This window comes from Galeopterus variegatus, unplaced genomic scaffold (assembly GCF_000696425.1).
Source record: "Galeopterus variegatus unplaced genomic scaffold, G_variegatus-3.0.2 Scaffold1630, whole genome shotgun sequence".
Classification (NCBI taxonomy): Eukaryota; Metazoa; Chordata; class Mammalia; order Dermoptera; family Cynocephalidae; genus Galeopterus; species Galeopterus variegatus.
Genome location: NW_007727741.1, coordinates 165,312 through 181,060, shown reverse-complemented (window position 1 = coordinate 181,060; position 15,749 = coordinate 165,312). Strand labels below are relative to the sequence as shown.

Genomic DNA, 15,749 nt, shown 5'->3' with positions numbered 1-15,749 from the left:
GTATCCGAAGCCCTTTGAATGCTAAATGGTAAATGGTATTCATATTCACCTTTATTTTTGTATTCGAATTAAATGTTAGTTTTTGCATGTTTAAATGAATTGATGTTATAAGTGAATTTTGTCTGTGTTAATTGAGAATATTTTGGTGCATTCAACCCTACTGAAGTTTTCCCTCTGGTTTACTTTGAAAGGAATGCGATGTTAATTCTGGGGCATTGATGTTTTACAATGCCTGATCAAGACAAAAAAGTGAAGACCACAGAAAAATCAGCTGATAAAAAACAGCAAGGAATCACCACCAGGTAACCCAATAGCAAATCTTTGCTAATTATTAACTCAGGCAGTGGCTATTGAAAGATGTAATGGCTTTTTGAGAAATAGAGTAGACCCTTGACAGCTGCTACTCTGGACTACAGTGTTTACTGAAACATTTGATCATTTCCAGAGTTCTAATGGAAATGCTTGGGGTGTATATGTTTCAGTCTACAAAAGCAGTTCTCCAAGTAGCAATGCCAACAGTGGTTAACATGACCTTGTTCACCTGGAGCCTTCTGTTGGTTGACATTATGTTATTTCTCCTAGGGACTATTCTGATCTGAAAAGACTTCGGTGTCTTTTGAACGTCCAATCAAGCAAACAACAGGTAGTGTTTTCAAAGAATGTACATGCATTAATAAAAGAGAAATCACGTTTCCAGAGGGATCCATTTAACAACTTTATGAATGATATGTCTACTTTTCTCTGTTCTTTCACATCTTTTCTCTTCTTTATTGGGCTGTTTCTCTCATACTTGATTCAGGCTCTGCCAAGACTTGGCATCCACAGCCTTTTCGTTCTTTTCCTCTCAAGCTTCTCAAGCCAGGGCTCTGCTTTATCCTATGCTTATCGCTTGTGTCCTAATTAGCAAAGTTTTGACTCTTCATTTGTATTTTTTCTTTTGAATGCCCAACATTTGACTCTTCAAATCTTTAGGGAAATTGGTTTTATCTGAAGCACCGTTTACCACATTTTCCTCCTTCTCTACCTGACTCTTCCCAATACCGCCCCCTGCTACAGTACTACTCATAAGGCTTGCTGCAAATTGTACCTCAACGGAAAGAAGGGGAGGAGTGAGTTTTGGCTATTTTTATAATAGCATTTTTATATTTTTACTAGACAGAGAAGGATTGGTACTTCTGCTTGAATTTATCTCTAAACTGTTCCTTTTGATTTTGCTTTTGTAAGACTTTGGAAAGTCATGAGATTAGAGGCCATCCATGGAGGTTTGGGGAACAACATAGCAATGCTAATAATATTAATGACATACAGTTTATTTAGCACTGTCAACTAGTATAAGGCAGGGATGGGACTTGAACCCTGGTAGTATGGCCCCAAAGTCTGCTATGTTACACTCATTTAAGTAAAATTGTTTAAGAGCTCATGTGGTTGGAAATCCAGCCTTGATTGTTTTTGTTATATCAACCAAACTTACCAGAGAACTATAGCATTTAAATCTATTTAGTTATACTGGAGAATGACTTTCTAATGATTCGATGGCATATAAAGGCCAAATAATGATAGTTCGTATTTAGGGAGCACTTATTATGTGCATGCTCCTTTATCTGCATTACCTTGCTTAGTAATTACAGCCCCCACTTTTACAAATGAGGAAACTGAGGCACAGAGAATTAAATGACTTTCCCAAGATCATACAGCCTGCTAATGGTAAAGTTCTGAACTTAGATCCCATCTTTGCAACATGCGCCTCTAACCACCAAGATACCTTTTAAATGACTTGGAAAATTAATTCACAGTTCCAAAAACAGTTGGGTGTGCATTGATTCAGAGTAAACATAGGCTTAGAATATCTTTTTCTCCTGTGAGCCTCTCTTCTGTATTATTAATGCTACAACTCCCCAGGAACTCTTTTCTTTTTGTCTACCTATTTCAGCAGTCTTATTTTATGTCTGTCTCTGTACTGCTAAAAATAATCTCCCTGGATCGCTGCTCACAAACCTTCTTGAATGGTTGCCCAGATCAAGCTCCTTCTTTCTTAGAGAGGCAAGCAATACATGGTGACTCAGCACAGTTTTGCTTGTAGTTCCCTTTCTTTCCCACTCTACATCCTGTGATGTAACCACAATAGCAAAGACTTCTACCTTTTGCTTTTACAATTATTCCCTTCTTACAAATTTCTTTCCTATAAAATCTTACCTATTTCCATGACCCAAATCTAATGACATCACCTTCAGATATCCTCCATTCCAGAACTGATTTCTCTCTTTCCAAGACGTCACTACTGGAGCATTATTTTCTCCCTTGCTTTGGAAACTCTTGTCTACATAACTAATTTCCTGACAAGATCATGCATTTCCCAGTGCCTACAACTTTGGCTTTTGCCTCTGGTCCACTGTATTTTCTACTTGGCAAGTTCTTGGTCAATTTTTGCTAAATTGAATTGTGACTTGAGAATTGGGTCACCACTTGAGTATGTATAACTCCCTGGCTGGGGAGAAAGAAACACCAATGGTGTTGTTTTGGCTCTAATTTTCCAACTTTGAAATTCATGCTGACTAGATTTATTGTGTCCCCTTTCAATACCACTTCCATTTTAACAGCTGGCGGGATTAATTAAAGTTAATTTAATGATTCCCCCCCTTTAACCCAATTTTAGAATTTGCGATCTATTGTCTGACAAGTTCACATGGCATATCTTTTTGTAAAATATTTTACACATACAAAAGCGCATATTTGTAATGCTTGAATTATTCAAAATGTAGATGGTTCTAAGGAAAAATTAAAATAACTATCCTCAATGAAATGGAGGTCAGGAGGTTCACAAAATGCATGCTTAATTCTGTTTATAAAACTTTCATGCATTTGTAATTTTGAAATAATAAATGTTATTTTGAGCACCCTATTCTTTCAGTAAAATAATGTGAAGACATTTGTAGGAGAGGGAAGATACTAGAGAAAATAACTAAAGAATTTATTTATACTTTGCTTGTTCCAGAAGGAATGTAAGGAGCTTATAAAAATACATAAAGTAGGACAGGTTATTATAAAGTAAAACCAGGGCCAAAGATAAAAGAAAAATAAGGGTTGGAAACAAAGTAGGCAGAAATGCCCAACAAAATATGCAAGTGGGCCACGCATTTGGCTCTATTTTCAGCAGTCAATTCGAAAAGGGAAACCTGAGATAAAGACCCACTCACCTAAATTTCTGCTCTAACAAGATGTGACCTATTTTTGGCAAATGGGCCAGGATGGCCAATCTCCAGTTGTAGAGAAAATCTGCCTGTGGGTTTTGGCAGAGAATGGCAGAGAATTGAATGCCCTTCCTGTGAATCTCTAATGAGCCAGGCACTTCCCTCACTGTTCCACTGTGTTCTGGTGCTCCACTTTTGCTCTTTTTTCTGACTATGCTCCGTATGTCTCTGCATATCTTGCTCTACCATGTTAGAATTTCTGTTCTGTAGGACAGTCTCACAGTGGGACAGAACTGAGGACAGAACTGGGAACAGAAACACACTGAGGCAGAGAAGCCCCTTTTGACATAAGCAGCGTTAGGATAATCATTTCCCAGTAAAACCAAATAATTCAAGAAAAAGAACTGCCTAAGGGTTGTTGAAGCAAAGTGAAATTACTAAGTGGGTTTGAGATCTCACCAGAGATTTTCACAAATCTTGAAGAAATCTGCCCAGAGCTGGAATTCAGATTTTTTCCTCTACATTTACAGCCACAGGAAGCTAAGAAATTTGTTTATAATTTTTAAGAAAGATGGAAGAAAGAAAAAAAATATTTTGGGCCCATTAATTGCCTTGAAATTCTTTTAAATGGAATGTGGAAAGAAAACATATGAGGCATGGTGGTTCTTGTGCCCTGAGAGACCAGGCACAGGCACAGATCATTATGGCCCAGCGCAAGACATGGTCTTGAATGAATGGTATGTGCAGTGGCTATGTGGATTTTGAGGAAGGAGAGGAGGCTGCTTTTAGCTTGCGTGACAGGAAAGGAGAAGGTTCTTGAAAAATGGGCTGGTTTCCATCAGCAGAATTAGAGGGAAGGGCATTCTAGGTGAAATAAGACAGTCAAATATCTGAAGGAAAGAAAATGACAAGCATTTAAGCAAAATGGTGACTAGACATTTCTATTGGAAGTGGTGACAAATAAACCTAGAAGACACTGTGCAGTGTGTGAATTTTGTACATGATACCATAAACAACAGGGAATGTTGAAATTTCCGAGCAGAAGTGACACAATCACACTTTTAGGAAGGTCCCGCATGATGGATGGGTCTTCACGTCACTTTCTTTTCCATTCATTGAGCTGCACACAGGTACCTTCCAATTTCTAGAACATGCATAGTTCTTCTCTGCCTTCCAGTCTCTGTGACAATCTGCTTGGAATACTCTGTAATTCTCCTGACATTCCAGTCTGTGGCCTGCCCTATCCTTTACTTTCCACCACAACAAACCTCTGTTTACTGACTTTGCAGCCTCTTTCTCAGGCTTGTTTACGCAGTGTGACCCCCTGCCCTGAACCCTGGACTGTAAACTTCTTGAAGGCAGAGCCGTGGCTGTTCTGCTGACTGTATATCCAGTGTCTCACACATCTTGTATATATGTCTGCAGCAAATGCATTGAATGGATGATCTTATCTGGAGGTGGTTTACCAGATGAATTAGTTTAGCAAAGAGACTGGCAACAAAGTTCTCATTCATTCAAGAGCTTCACATTTGAATACTTACTATATTGCCAGGTTCTGTGAGGGGGGCTAAGAACACAAACATAGATAGATGTGGTGCTGCCCTCCGGGTGGCCAAATTCAAAAGGAAAAGGCTGATGTGTAAACTAGACATTGTACCAGATTGTGATAAGTGCTGAAAGAGAGGTTAGCTTGGTATTGCTACCAGGGAGGGAGTGAAGTGATCTAACCAGGAAGGCTTGGGCAGGTGCTCACCAGGTGGCTATTTGAGCTGATGCCTGAAACATGATCAGGAGTTACAGGCTGCACATGCCCAGGCATGGTGAGGCCAGACACAAAGAGGGTCTGAGGAACTGGAAGCCAAGAGAACATGCTCTGGGTTTTGAGCTGGGTACTGAACTCACACTACTTTCACCTGAACAGAGCTGCTTGCTTCAAGATTCCTACCATCAGTTTCCTGAGTAGATTCCCAATACCAGCTGCCTGCTCTGCCTGCAAAAGGAATGTCTGCAAGCCATGGTAGCTTTCTTTCCCTCTGCCTGAGTGGCCTGGGCTTGTTTTCTGTGTGCTGGCTACCTTCTCTCTTGCAAACAGTATTCTGAGAGTTGTGCTAATGGCAAGGGGGATTGAAACCCCTTGGGCCTGGAAAATGCACTTACTGTTTGCTGTGTATTATGACATTATGTGTATAATATGGGAAAATTTGCTTGTGACTTCATGTCCAGTATCATGGGTTATCAGTTCACATTTGGAAACCACCTAATTTGTAATGAAAAATTTTTTTTTATTTCGCAAATCCCTCTGTACAATGGGAATAATTATGAGGATTTAAAGAGTAATCATAAAGTACTCAGAACTATGCCTAGCACATAGCAGGTACTTTGTAAATAGTAACTCATTTCATTTTCATAATAACTCCAAGTTATATGTTAATACTATTATTTCCATTACGAAGATGTGGAAACTGATGCACAGAGAGATTAAGTAAAATTTCCAACATCACGCAGCTAGCTAAACCCATGGGATCTGGCAGGGAATTTGTTCTCTTAACCACCAAGCATCATTGCCTCAAGTGCCTGTGGCCTGTTGTCTTATGGGGGTTGTAGATCGGCTGGCTGAACTGAGATAGAAAGCTAGTCTTACAGGATGGAAGATTTATTATGAATATTTTGAGAACTCACCTGTGGCTGGCTTATCATAAAGATTTTGTAATTTTTGCTAGCTATTAAACTATGTCCTTATTATAATGCATTTTTCTATAAGCTGGCTACATAATGGGAAGCCAGGCATATTTTCTTTGGAGAAGGAAATGATGTCTTTATACTGATTTCTGTCAAATATTTCAATGGGATAAGATAACAAGTGCAACATATTATAGCTTTATTTAATGACAATATAGAAAGAAATGATTTACTGAAAAGTGGATCTTTTATTTTGCTAAGTTATGCTCTGCTTACCTCATTTGTAATAATTTAGCTAATTATAGAAATGATAGAATACTAATAACTTGACAATTTATGTTGTGAATAATTAACCAGTTCATATTGTAAATGGAGGGATAGTCAGGTTTTCATTGTAAATTTTTACTTTTCCTATGGTGGATTCTATAATATATTTTAATGACTTTTATAAAAATGATTGAGTAATCAGGATGTTCAGACTGACTAAAAGTGATAGAATCTTCTTTATTGTTGTATCTCTAACTCCTGGCGGGCAGTGTACATACCTGGTAAATGCTGAGGAACGAATGGCTTCCTGGTGACTCCTTCTCAGCTGGGCACTCCACTCTGTGCCAGGGTGTTCTCCCTGGACCCAGAAACTCTCTAGTCTGGTTGCATATTTGAATCACATGGGAAGCTTCAAAAACTCCTGGGGCCCAGGCCTCACCCCAGGCTTGGACCTCCAGCACTGTTTTAGGTGTTAGAGAAACAGCATTGAACAAAAGCAGACAAGTTCCTGCTTATATTGAGGTGACATTATAATCAAGGGAGATTGAAAAATGTGTAAATAACTGTAAGGTTTGACAGGTGGTATTACAAGCTATGAAGAAGAATAAAGCAGCACAAGGTAGAGTAAATGTTTAAGTCAAAGATGCTTTAACTCTTAGAAAACCACTACATTCGACCTAACTATCAAGTTAACTATTGGCCTGGAGAAGAAAACCTCATTCTGTCCATCCTTTCCTTCTCCCTTCCTCCATTTTATTATAAAATGTGTAAATAACTGTAAGGTTTGACAGGTGGTATTACAAGCTATGAAGAAGAATAAAGGTAGAGTAAATGTTTAAGTCAAAGATGCTTTAACTCTTAGAAAACCACTACATTCGACCTAACTATCAAGTAAACTATTGGCCTGGAGAAGAAAAACTCATTCTGTCCATCCTTTCCTTCTCCCTTCCCCCATTTTATTACTTTCTTTATCCTGTGCTAGACTGTGATCTTCATGTGCTCTGTGCTTCTATTTCTGTAGCTTCCAGCCATTAACTTCGATAGTGCTGAAAATAGCGTGACGAAGTCTGACCCTGTCATCAGGGTGGGCGGACACAGAGCTCGAGGTCAGTGGCACGAGTCCACAGAAGCTGTTGAACTTGAGAATTTTAGGTAAGAAATCCAGTATCTTTCTTGCCTTTAGAAACCTAGTCTAGTTAGCCCAAAGTTTTATCTAAGTTTATCACAGAACCTAAAATTTAAAACCTGTTTCAAAATTTACTATGGTGATTCTTAACTTAATAACTTTAGTTAGTGCTTAAACCATTCCCAGAAATACTGTGTGAATAACAGGATTAATGGTTCCAGGTGGAACTGACCTGGGAGTTTTAGGGCACCACGCTGACATACATTTGGCATTTGCTCAAGGAGGAAGTGGTTCTAGGTTGTCAACTTAGCTAGGCTGGTTCCAAGTTTTGTCTCAGCTTTTGATCTGTCTATATCTTGCCAGTAATGAGAAGGAATAAAAGAAGCTGTTGCTGTGAACGGATGTGGTGGTTAAAAAATGTGGTTGTCAAAACAACCCAGGTTTTCAGTTGCAGGGATAAGCACCTCACCTTTAACACTGAAAGTGTCAGTTCATGTTTATCTGTTGTCATGTGGACCTCCTAGAAGCTGCACATTCTTTTGGGCCACGCCCCTTCCAGGAGCTGGTTCTTTCAGTTTTATAATGTGCTTAGGTCATTTGGCACTAAGTGCTATGTAAATAATGAATGGCAGAAAATATTACTATGAATATTCTAGAATGATTATTTATTTATTTGGCCTAGGTTTTATTTCCCTGTCATTTTATGACAATGAATTTAATAGTCCAGAAACTTGAAATAACATAGGTTCATATTTTAAAAATATATTTTCAGTGAGGAATACTAAGTACTTTAAAAATTGTTATATATTCAGCTTACCAGTGTCCATGTACTAAGAAACCTGAATTCGCTCACCTGGCTAGGGTGGGCACATGCCGTGCAGTGGCTTCTGGAAGACTGCAAAGGCAGAATGTTACCAATGACAACATAAGGTTACAGAACTTGCCTTGGAGGTGGTATGTTCATGGAATCCCAGCTTATTTGGCTTAGATCTTACAATTGGTCTGTTTTAATAGGCACAAAAATATTGTAAATATATTTTGTAGCAATGTGACCCTTTTGTATATTATTTCTTATCTTCTCCCAGTTTTAAAGTAGAATGTTTGGGAGGTATTTTTAACCTTTTTCATGGGCTGTAATATCAACCAAAAGAAGCTGAAGCTGGAATATCTCAAAACTGTGTTAAAAATACATACACACACACAAACATATAAATAATCAACAATAACAATCAAGCAATTAACACAGCTGAAAGGGTGTACACTGTGTTTAATAAGTCCTTATTATCTACAAGGAAATATGTGTGACAACCACTAATGTTGATAGCTAGAGCAGCCAGTGGGGTTGAGGGTGGGTGGAAAAGTGAAGGGAGAGTCTTCTCTGATGGTTGCACACCTGTCTAGATAATGTGCCCTCATCATTCTTTCCCTCCATGTACCCTTTTCCTCCCTCTGAAGAATTTTAGCTATTAGGTGTTTATAGTGAATAATTTAATTAATATGGTAAAGTGACATATGTATGCTTGACTATAATTTTTATTATTAACTTTATAATCGAGTTTCTAGTTCCTATTTTAACAGTTGATGCTTGCCTTTAGCAATAAGTTAAACCCCAAGACTCCTTCATCAGTTGCCTGAATGTAGATGATCTTTGCCTGCATTAGTAACTTTAAGACTGCTTAAGTACTTTTTATTACAATATGCTTTTCTGTTTGTGTCATCTCAGTATAAACTACAAGAATGAGAGAAATTTCAGCAAACATCCCCAGCACAAACTATTTCAGGAGATCTTTACAGCCTTGGTGAAAAATAGACTCATATGCAGGTAAGATTGTCCCTGGAAAAACAAACAAACTTGTGCCCAAGACTGGCATATTTCATATATCTTGTCTTTAGAATATTATTTGAAGCAGCTTACAAGATTGAACACAACATAATTAAAGAATAGAATAGAGCAAAGGCCATTTAGAAGGAGGCACCTTAGTAGGCATTGCAGATTATCTCATTAAAATCACTCTGGTTAGATGCTGAATTTCAGTGAATTTTATGGCAGATAAAGTAAAATGGGAAAACACTCAAGTTATATTGTTTTCTTTATTTTACTTATTTTGAGTTTGGATAATCAAGGAGGAGTTTATTGTGAGGGTCCTTACAAGAGACATTGAGTAACACCATGGATAGCTTCCTCACAGACCACATTTGCAGTCAATAGAAGGACAGAGTAAATGGGCTTTCCCAGCCGTAACTTTGAGGAGAGAAAGAATGAGTGTGTAAGATCCAGTCACAGCCTTATAAAGATGTTTCTTCCTTCCTCACAGACCACATTTGCAGTCAATAGAAGGACAGAGTAAATGGGCTTTCCCAGCCGTGACCTTGAGGAGAGAAAGAATGAGTGTGTAAGATCCAGTCACAGCCTTATAAAGATGTTTCTTCTCAGGACCAAATCAAATGTTCCTTCTTTTGCACTCTGATCTTAGTACAGGTGCAGTGTTGGGACTGTAGAGGAAGGATTAGCCACCAAGTCCTCTAGATTCTCTCTTGCAGATGTCAGGGGTTTTCAGTTAGCCACTGACTGGTGCTGGATTGCACTATCCATTTTCTATCCATTCTGCACTGCCTCGTGTGAGAGCTGAGTATGCTGCTGCCATATGTGAAGGGGTCTCCCAACATTCTGTCATGGTAGGACCTGCCTTTCACTCTTCCCAGGAGCCCAGACTCTCTCCCCACAGGCATCGGCTGAAAAGATGCCCAGAAAGAACCTTAAATCTTTCTCATCACTTTAGTACTTGCTTGAGATATCTGAATTCGGTCCCAGTGAGAATAGGGAAAAAATTATAGTCATGTGTCACTTAATGATGGGTATACATTCTGAGAACTATGTCTTTAGGCAATATCATCACTGTGCGAGCATTGTAAAGTGTACTTACACAAACCTAGATGGCAAAGCCTACCACACACTGAGACTTATGGTTTAACCTATGGCTCCTAGGCTACAAACCTGTACAGCATGTTACTGTACTGAATACTGTGGGTAACTGCGACGGATAGTAAGTAGTTGTGTCTTTAAAGATATCTTAACATAAAAAAGGTGCAGTAAAAATACAGTGTTGTAATCTTATGGGACCACCATCATGTATGCTGTCTGTTGACCAAAACGTCATTATAAAACACCTTATTGTACACCTGTTCTGAAAAATATAAATAGAAGAAGTATTAATAATTTAATGCCTTGACCAAAATAAAACTCTGAATTGGCCCAGTGCAATAGCTGATTTTAAGTAGGACAGAATCCTGATGGGTCCTCCATGATGAGTCAGCTACTAAATACATGCATTTAATGCCTTGACCAAAATAAAACTCTGAATTGGCCCAGTGCAATAGCTGATTTTAAGTAGAACAGAATCCTGATGGGTCCTCCATGATGAGTCAGCTACTAAATACATGCATAAGTGATGGCCTAATGACTCAATCTTTTGGATGGGGTCATTTAGTGTCACATATTTAAGTATTAGATAGTGACTGCCAAACACATTGATTTGGTTTAAAACAACAAAGGATTGGGAATGTATCTGTCAAGACTTTGCTCTTGGTTTAAGCAGATAATTATTAGGCTGGCTCAGATGATACGAGAACCCTAAGAGCTCTACCAAGATGATGTAATTGGGCCACCGTTCAGTTCTCAATGACACTCAAACATTGTTGGAAGATTAATGAACACTGCAAAAGACCTGAAGTTGTCCTCGACGGTTTTCTTCTTGAGCTTGAACAGAGTAGAACAATAATTAGTGTAACAAAATAATTGTGCATTCATGGTATTAGGAAGCAAAGTTCTTTCATTTTTTTTGAAAACAGCTAACATGGACTCTTCAAGATACGTTTGTTCAGTAGACCATTTGTAAGTTTGGCACTTTGGGGAAAGCACTGGATGCAGAAATTGTTAGGAAAAATAATTGGGAAAGACTTGGCATCAGCCAACTGAAAAAGGTTTTAACAATTTTGAAGTTAAGAGATCTCTTCTCAGGGCCTTTTCAAATTCTTAGTAATAAATGGGGCATCTTAGATTGGATGGAGTTACTGGCCTGTAACATGAGCAGTCCCTGGAAATCTTCAAATGAGAAGAGAGAATTGTAGAACTCTGTGCTTTCATAGTACATGGGAAAGAATTTAGGAATGTTGAACATCAGGAGCATCCTTTTATGTCATCCTGTGGCTGCTGACAGATTGTTATGTTCAGTTCTATTCTAAAACCAGGGTTGGGCAAAAGATGGCTTAAGCATAAAGGTCTTCCATTGTGCCTCACCCCGCGTAACCTTGCTGCAATGGCCAGGACCACTTTTTTCCCCCTCCCTCTAACTTTAGACTTGTGGAAGAATTACATCTCAGGGCCTTTTCTTATATGGCTTCCTATCTCCTTTCTATGCAAACTGCAGATTTAGTGTTGCAGGGAAGGCTTAGATTCAATTTAATAAACAAGTTGGCATGCATCTACTATGTGCAAGAAAGGGAGGAAGCAACTGGTTGAGAGGGAAGAGAGGGTGAAAATACAAAGATAAACAGGACCTTTCTTCCTGGGGACTCAAAGACTACTCTGTTCAACAGAACAATTACTCACTATCCCACTGCAAGGGGAAAGGTGGTAAATATATGCAATTTATGTTAAGACAACCTAAGGGCTGGGTGAGATTGGGGGATGGATACTTTGGTCCTTGGTCCAATTCTACTTGTAGACAAGATTGGGCATATTCAGGGTGTTATGCCACTCAGTTTTGCCCTGAAAATATGACTGATTAGGAATTTAGTCTCATCTGTGAAGGGCGACCCCTTTCAACTCCTCTCTCAATTTCTGCCCAATTGATGGTGATGTTGTTCCTCTTCTGTTTCACTCTCCCCACCTGCAGTCTTCTCCTAAACTACACTAGTGGGCATCTTTTTTCTGGATTCTTTTCCTAAGATTGACCTGTGATTACTCCTCCATTCTCAGAAATGAAATTGCAGGTGGCATCTGAAACTAGACAGGACTTGTTAATCCAGAGTCAGATAAGGTAACACTGCAAATACCTCATGGTACATCTCTAAGGACAAGGGAAAATTTCTTTCCTGAACCTGAGGTTACTCCTATTTACACAATGGTAACTAATCTCGATGTGTAGCAGGGAAAGAAAACAAATTTTGATCTTACAACCTTTCTTTCTGCCATAACATCATCTGTGTATAGTAGAGTCTGATATTAGAAAATAAATTCACCCCTTTTCTATCTCGTCTGCCCAAACAGGAAAAAGTACAAAGCATGCTTGGTATCCAAGATTAGATTGTTATGATGTTGTGCAGGAAAGTAAAAGTTGTCTCAATATTGACATATTCTCTAATTAACTGACTACTTATAAAATTGACCTCTACTCAAATATCTTTCCTGTGTATCTGTTTCTCTGGGCTCCTTCTTTGCTGATCCATTCCTTGCTGATTTGAAGATTCTGTAATACAATGCAAATATAATTTCCTTGTAAAATGAGCTTGCAAATCTGGCTAATGTAGGATTTCATGAAGTTATTGAAAGTGATGGTGCTGAAGTGGTGGAATCTGACAAATGAGGCTCTGGTGAAATTAGGCCACTTGCCAGTTGAAGAAAAAAGTATTAAAAAGGAAGATGACAAGATGTAACTTTGAGAGTATGTTTTAAATAACAAAGATTATGAGAGGCCTTTGAGAAAAAATAATGGATTCTTGTAATATATTCACAAAGTGAACCCCTTTATGCTACAAAATAAAAGTGAACTAAAGGATGTTGGATCATGTTATATGATTTTTTTTTTCAGAAAAAGCGTGCCAAAAATTTCAGCGGAATTCATTCTTGCATTTTTCTAGTTACCAGGGCAGTGTCACAATTATAACTTAAATTTTGTTAAATGTAAGATAAGATATACCTTAGTTTCATAACATATTTTTTTAAGATAATGTTTTAATCTTTCCTCCTGCTCTTTACTATGAAATTTGGTGTTATTTTAAAGTGGGCTCACTTTGCTGGCCTGTTCCTGGTACTATTATCCTAGAATAACAAAGATATTCCCTTTTCCCTACCCATAACTTTTGTAGGGGTGAGCATGTCCCAGATACTCTCATTTTAGTTAGAAAAAATCTGCCTGATCCATTTAGCATGATCTTATATGTCAAAAAATGCAATTACTTTTCTGAAAAAAAAAACAAGTTGGTATTCTTATTATTTTGTATCTCATTTCCTGAAATATCTGCTACAAATTTGAAGAATTTTGGAAATGAGCCTATAGGAAGTCTAAATGGGGACTACGTACAAGAGAAACCTTGACTGAGGAGAAAACATCTGGCCAAACCATCACAATCTTAGCAGAAATTGCTATAAAAAGTGTTCTGGGAACTTCACAGAAACTTGTAACCAAGAGGACCAATGTAGTTACAGTCACATACAGCATAACAATGTTTTGATAAACAACAGACTGCACATATGACGGTGGTCCCATAAGATTATAATGACTATACCATATAGCCTAGGGGTGTAGTAGGCTATACAATTTAGCTTTATGTAAGCATACTCTATGATGTTTGAACAATAAGAAAGTGGCCTAACAACACATTTCTCAGAATGTATTCCTGTATCCCTACATGACTGTATTTGTTTAACAATCAGACAATTGGTTGTCCATGTCTACTCCAGGGCCTAAATTATGAAGCAAGTGACTTTTCCTTTTGAGCTTCACCTGTCCTCAGCATCAGCTGTCCAGATCCCGTCAGAGAGGGAGGTGAGATGAGAGGATCAGAAGTTAGGATGCAGGGAGAATCCCTTCAGTGTTTTGAATAAGTTCGTGAAATACGTGAAGTTGATGGATAGATGCTTTTTCTGTGATTTTGTCTCATCAGACAGTGGAGAGGCCAATAGGGGCCTTTGAAGTCTTCTTTCTTCCCTAGGAAAGGAGAAGCCTGGTCACCTGAGTAAAGTCTGTCAGTTCAGGGCCAAGCCCGTGAACTTGGGAGAGTGCAGCGCTGGGAGCGCAGCAGTGCTCCCACCGCGGGTTCGGATCCTATATAGGGATGGCCGGTGCGCTTATTGGCTGAGCGTGGTGCGGCCGGTCTCAAAAAAGACAAAAAAAAAAAAAAGTCTGTCAGTTCAGGGCCAAGCCCGTGAACTTGGGAGAGTGCAGCGCTGGGAGCGCAGCAGTGCTCCCACCGCGGGTTCGGATCCTATATAGGGATGGCCGGTGCGCTTATTGGCTGAGCGTGGTGCGGCCGGTCTCAAAAAAGACAAAAAAAAAAAAAAAGTCTGTCAGTTCAGAACCTTCCGAGAGAGAGGTCTTCAAGTCAGCACTGTAAGTTGAGTACAGATGAAGGTTCATTAAGTCTCCAAAGTCTCAGGATTGTGTCTTATGTACTTAAAATCTTCTAATGGCCAATTCCTTAGCTAGTTCAGAAAGTTCTTTGAGATCTTGTCCCTCTCAGCCTCATCTCTTGATCCTGCCCTGTGCATGCCCTGGGCTTACAGGGGTCAGAAAGAAATTTCCATTCCTTTGAAAATTATTCTCTCCCTAAGGGGTCAGGCCTATCCCTTTCTGATTTTTTTTTTTTTGTCTTTTTCCGTGTCCGGCAATGGATCGCAACCTTCAGTGTCGCCCCCGTACCGGACCGGGACCGGCAACGGGATCGCAACCCTCGGTGTTGCTCCCGCGCCTCGCTCAGCCAGTGAGCGGGAACCGGTCTGTATGTGGGATCCGAACCCTCGGTAGGAGCGCCGCTGCGCTTCCCAAGTGGCGCACTATCGCAGTGCGCCACCGGGCCGGCCCTCTCCCTTACCTCTGAGTCTCTACCCATGCTAGTCCTCTGCCTGAAGCACCCTGCCCCCACCTCTTTGTGGTTCCATCTTGTTCTGGCCCCTCAACCTTCCCGATCCTTCCTTTCTCCTCCAATGACCCCTGGGCCCATGTTCCTTCTCAGGAATATACACTGAGACCAGGACCTGGGTAGTTTATCCCCAGCTCAAGCCATTGATGCTGATTTTATCAGAGAACATTGAGGCTGAGATTCCTCATTTGGAATTTCTTTGCATTAAATTATTTTTATCTTATTATTTTTACTTTTCAAAACTTGAGAAATCCAGAAAATTATAAAAATAAACACTTATCCTATATACCTCCCTTAAATATAGTTATATTAACTCTTGCTATATTTCCTTCTAATCTTTTTTTAATTGTATGATTTTTCTTCATTTATTCTTTATCGTTTATTATACACATACAAAACTGTGTTCTGCTTACATCCAGAGTAGAATTTTTAAGAGTTAGAGCATTAGTTGAACATTCTTTAGGATCTTGTCTTTTTGTCTCTCTTTTGCTCTAAACTTCACAACCTTAAATGTAGACATGAAGAAAATAAGCTTTAAGAACCCAGGATACCATGTAGTCCTCAAGCAAATAATGAATTTCTCTTCTTCCTGTCACCTAACTTGAAACATATATCTAGCTCTTACATTT

General features: G+C 39.1%; 1 protein-coding gene across 1 annotated transcript in view; it reads left to right on the top strand.

The window, feature by feature from the left end:
* Positions 1–228: 228 nt before the first annotated feature.
* LOC103594828 (serine/threonine-protein kinase Nek10-like) overlaps positions 229–15,749 on the top strand; it is a gene marked incomplete at its 3' end in the record, with an annotated part of 177,347 nt that continues 161,826 nt past the window's right edge. Inside the window, 4 exon segments of the mRNA XM_008578105.1 lie at positions 229–302; positions 583–643; positions 7,156–7,286; positions 8,984–9,082. Coding sequence (XP_008576327.1) covers positions 229–302; positions 583–643; positions 7,156–7,286; positions 8,984–9,082 — 365 coding nt within the window.